General features: G+C 51.8%; 1 protein-coding gene across 2 annotated transcripts in view; it reads right to left on the bottom strand.

Annotated features, from left to right (window-relative positions):
- The window catches only part of stxbp5l (syntaxin binding protein 5L), a 325,667-nt gene extending 321,220 nt beyond the window's left edge, over positions 1–4,447 (bottom strand). For both annotated transcript variants that reach the window (XM_056289509.1, XM_056289510.1), the window contains exon 1: positions 4,280–4,447. In XM_056289509.1, coding sequence (XP_056145484.1) covers positions 4,280–4,447 — 168 coding nt within the window. The remainder of the gene's footprint in view (positions 1–4,279) is intronic.
- Positions 4,448–4,987: the final 540 nt, after the last annotated feature.

Genomic DNA, 4,987 nt, shown 5'->3' with positions numbered 1-4,987 from the left:
AGAGGGGAAAGGCTGAGGAGAGACCCTTCATACCTCGCAAAGGTATTCAAGGTAAAGCCTGCGCAGAATTCAAATGACACTCATCATTTTCTAAATGGAGGAAGCGGCACGTGCTCCCAGTGTCTGTCTGTCTATCTATCTATCTATCTATCTATCTATCTATCTATCTATCTATCTATCTATCTATCTATCTATCTATCTATCTATCTATCTATCTATCTATCTATCTATCCATCCATCCACCCATCCATACGTACATCCATCTATCTATCCAGCTATCTGTCCGTTCGTCCGTTCGTTAACTGTGGTATTTTGTAATTTCATGCTCTTTCATTTATCACAAAAACCCTCAGAAACTAGCTGTACTGCTTCAAGCCTGGCAACTGGCTGCAGATGTTAGGCAATCAAAGATATTGTTGCATTCATGCAATCCCTTTTTTCAATCTCTCTCTCTGAGACAAACACTCTGCGTGAGCTCATTTCCCTCTGACAGGGAAGGAGAATGAGGCTCAGTGAGATGTTAAGCCACCTGGGTACCTGGCTCTTATTGTTTCTCACTCGCTCCGACTCAGCAGCATCTCAGTGAACACTGTTTTTTCATCACAGTCTTTATGTTCTGTAACACTTGCCCTGACGACGACGACGACGATGACAACAGCAACAACAACAACAGCAACAACAACAACATGAAAACAGGAGTCCAAACAAAATGTGCTGTTGTATCTTCCCACACGAGCAGAAGTTAGCCAAGGTGCTGAGCCCTCCTACACACATTTACACACACTGTTGTGGTTCCCAGGCTCTGCGGTGGGACTGCTGTGTATGTAATACTCACGCTTCATGGTCTAATGAATGGGCAGAAGGTTGGGGGGGGGCACTTTGTCTTCCATCACATGGGTCCAAATGCCGTGATACATACGCAAGATGCCGTGGGTTGTCTTCGTGTGTGTGTGTGTGTGCATCTCACACACAGCTCCAGCACCCTTGAGAACGAATCTCCAAACATTAGCGCGGGAAGGGGGGGTGGGGATGCAGCTCCCCCTAGTGGTGGGTGCACCCCCCCCCAGTAGTGGCAGGTGGCTGTGTAACATCTTAGAATCGGAATGAGAAACACTTTTGTCGTTTCATTTCATGCACTTGTGCACATGAAACGAAAGGAAGCATGCCCCCCCCAGCCCGCAGCCGTGCAACACGAAGACAAAAGCACATGTCCCAAAACTACGAGAACACACACGTCCAAACTAAAATAAATAAATAAATAAATTTAAAAAAAGAAAAAAAATCCCTCTCCAGGAGAATGAACGCCCGTCAGGATGACCGCCGGAAGTGCCGGTCTGCATGGGGCTAGCAGTTAGCTTAGCTTAGCCTGCCCCCAACACTATGCCTAACTTTTCCTAACGTACAAACGCAAAAACCAATAAATAAATAAATAAAACGTGTCTTTGTTGTAACCAGTTGGCTCGGGCTGCGTGGAATGTACATTTTTAACGACAAAGCGAGTAAACGCTCCCTCCCACGCACGCGCCTTACAAACAAAACAATGACGTCATACTGAAGCGACCGGGGGGGGGAGGCGGTCGCTCTGACTGTCGGCGGTTCTGCGCTGTGTGGGGGGCGCAATGGCTGATGGGACTGTTCATGTTAGATTTAAAATGGTGTTTGAATGATGTGGTGTCCGTGTTGGGGTTAGTCTTGTGTTGTTGTTTTGGGGGGTTCGACTCAGACTGAGTAGGACTGCGACTGATGTCGCCCCTTGTGACATGAGGGGTGGGGGGGGGGTCTTTACGTCGTTGTCAGTTCTGCTCCGTTCTGGCCGGTGGGAATAAAACAGCACTTCCGGGGGTCGCGCGGTGTATGGGGGAGGGGGGGCACCGGCACCGGGAGTTGCGATTAAAACGAGATCCCTGCCTCGCGACTCTCTCTTCCAACAACACGTTTCGTTTCAGTTGGCAGCCCCCCTACTTAAAACATCTCCCCGCGCGCCGGCCTCCAAGACCCAAACACCCTCATTACACCAGAGAGAGGGGCAGTGGCACGCGAGCAAGGTGCCTCGCCTGCACGCTGCCTCGCCCTCCCACGAAACAATGCTTTCATTCCACACAGGCAGTAATTGGCATAAAGACGCGCTGTCTCCGATGGACCCCACCACAAGGCCAGGCGTCAGCGAGGACAGCTAACGCTCCTTCCTCGTCACAAGTTCCTCTGGTAAAAGTTCTGATGGGTCCGGGGTGTTTGGCACGAGCCGTTAGGCCCCGCGGCCGCTTCTCCACATAGCACGCTGCTGCAGAAATACCATCTTTGTTTTGGAATAAGCGATGGAGGGAGGGAGGGGGGGATTGAATGGGAGATTAGGGCCAAGCAAGCCTCCTCGCGAAGCGCTGCGGGTCCTGAAATAGATGCCGCGATATTTTGTCTCAACCGGGCTTCACCGAGGAGTCTGAAAACAATGGAAGGAAACGCTAACACACCTGACAACGATGGGAGCCCGAGGGGCAAATGAAGAGACTATTTGACGACTCTGCAGGATGTGTTTGGTAAACAGAAATAATCAAGTGGAAAATTAACTCGATCAGCACGTCTCCACCCAAATCTATTCCCGAGCAACGTTGCTAAAAGCCCAATTGTATCATGTGATAGGCTTAGGAAAGGACAATTGCAAGCAATAACATATTGCCTCTGTGTGTGTGTGTGTGTGTGTGTTTGACATAGCTGGTGCCACGGTGGCTTCTCATTCATCCTCCAACCCCCCCCCCTCTCTCTCTCTTCTTCTTCTCTCTCCTTTCTCATTCTCTCTTTTCGCTCATTCATTCACACACAAACAACGGTTGTATTTGCCCCACTCACCCCCCCTCCCCCTCCGCAACCCCAACCACGCAAACGCACACACACACACACTCATACACACAAACGTGCATGTCACACATCTGGGTTATTTCCGGGTTTCGGAAGGACTGTGGGGCTTCGGCCTCACGTCTCCCGTCGGACGCAGTGCCGTTGTTTATTACTCGAGCTCACCACGCATCACGGCCACGCGCTGAGTAATAAGTCGGCGCGCGGGACAAGGCAATAACATAGCGGCACGCTGTTCTTTCCAGTACTTTCTCTTGCCTGCTGCCTCCGATGCTCGTTGCAGCATTCACTTCAGCCTCACAATCACCCCCCCTTCTTCTTCTTCTTTTTTTTGCACGAGGAATAACTCCCCCCCTCTCTCCTCCCCCGCTTCCCAGCCTCCAACCATGTTGCTCAACAAACACGCCGGTCGCTCTGGTTGCGTGTTGAATTATTCACGCCCAGATCCAAAATTCACCTCTGTTTGGGTGTGGGGGGGGGGTTGCGGGGGGGGGGAATTATCGCTGCAGTCAGCTCCAAATGCATATCGGCGAGGCTGCAATGGGCGCGGAGGCTGCTATAAATAGCCCCTCACTAAAATCACATCAGCTGGATGGTACTGCAGGGACCCCCCGAAACAGCTTGCTCACTCCCCACCCCCCCTTCCCTCTCCTTTCAAATAGGAGAGACACACTAGTTATGTTACTGATTCCTTCTACTGGTTCCTGTTCACCGACACTCTTTGGCTTTGCTGTCGGACCGCCGGGCTGTACTTGACCCGCGTTTTCCACCTTTAAACGCATATGCACCGAGTGTATACGGAGTGCACAGGCCGCCTGGCGGTAAGACAACACTGGCGTCGGTGTGGTGGTGGAGGTGGTGGATGGAACCGGATGTTGCCGTCATCGGTGCACAAGACTGGACAGCACCGAGTTTTTTTTGTTTTTTTTTGAGAGAAGTCAGCGGGCACAGCCAGCTGCGCACACGCGACTGCGTGCCGGGGAGGTGCGCGGGGAAACAATAGGCCCCCTTTTGCGTAATATCGCGATGATTGTCAGCGCTTCAATTAAAAGCCACGCAAGACCGACAAGGAGCGGAGACGCTCTCCGGATAAACCGTCTATTCCCCCTCTAAATATGAAGTACAAACACCTGCCTGACGACACCTCCTTGATTTGGAAACCGTCTGCGGGTCCTGGACCTGGTGCCCAATCTAAGCCCAGGAACCTTGAGAGGTGCAGCTTAAAGTTTGACGGCACCACTCAGTATGAACTATATGCCGCCGTACTGCCTGGATGCGTTTCTTTACAGGACGGCGAGGTATAGGACAAGAGCAGGGTGCAGGGTGCAGGGTGGCCCAGTCCTTTTTCAGGGCTGGACTCCGACGCATTCAGTAAGAAACGAGGCGTGAACGCGTCAACGTGCGGGCTCAAAACACCACCTTTACTCACCTTAGATATCTGAAAGTTTTCCGAGACCAGCGTCTCCTGGACATCGATTTCCTTGGGGGTGGGCGCTGCGGTGGGGGTCCCAGCTGCGCTGCCGCACGACGGGGATCCGATAGTCGCTCCCGGAGAGGAGGTGGTCAGGCCGTCCAGCACCTTCCGAAACTTCTTCATGTTTTTTTTTTCTTCTCTTCCTTTATTTCACGGGAAGAAGGTGTCTAAGTCTTCACTCCTGCTGTACCCTTCCCAGAGTTCGGCGTCCTACCAGAGGGGCTGTTCGACGCGAGAGCCAAGTCGGTTTTGTTAAGTGGTGGTGGGGGAAACGTCGGTTCTTGCAGCAGCACCCTCCCTCTTCTCTTAAGTACAATATAAAAAGTCACGGAGGGACCTCATCTCGCACTTTGGCTGGTGTCCATAGACGAGAGGTGTTGGAAGAATGCAAACTACTCGTGACCGAAGGCGCCTAACGACGGCGGACGCGGGTAACCTATCACATATCAAAGCACGCGCTGGCGGCGATTAGAAAAAACTAGACCTCATATTTATTTTCAGTCCTAAAGTCGCGTACACTCGCGTGCATGCAGTCAAATCTGGAAACCTGCCATAACCGGGGCTCTGGCGGCGTGGTAGGAGTGCTGCGCTTCACGCGGAAGAAGAGAAACAACATATATATATAAGAACTCTTCAGTTAATCAGTCCACGCCTCCGCAGCGC

The sequence above is a fragment of the Lampris incognitus genome, chromosome 11 (assembly GCF_029633865.1).
Source record: "Lampris incognitus isolate fLamInc1 chromosome 11, fLamInc1.hap2, whole genome shotgun sequence".
Lineage (NCBI taxonomy): Eukaryota > Metazoa > Chordata > Actinopteri > Lampriformes > Lampridae > Lampris > Lampris incognitus.
The sequence above is the reverse complement of the archived record's forward strand: the minus strand, read 5'-3'. Positions and strand labels throughout refer to the sequence as shown.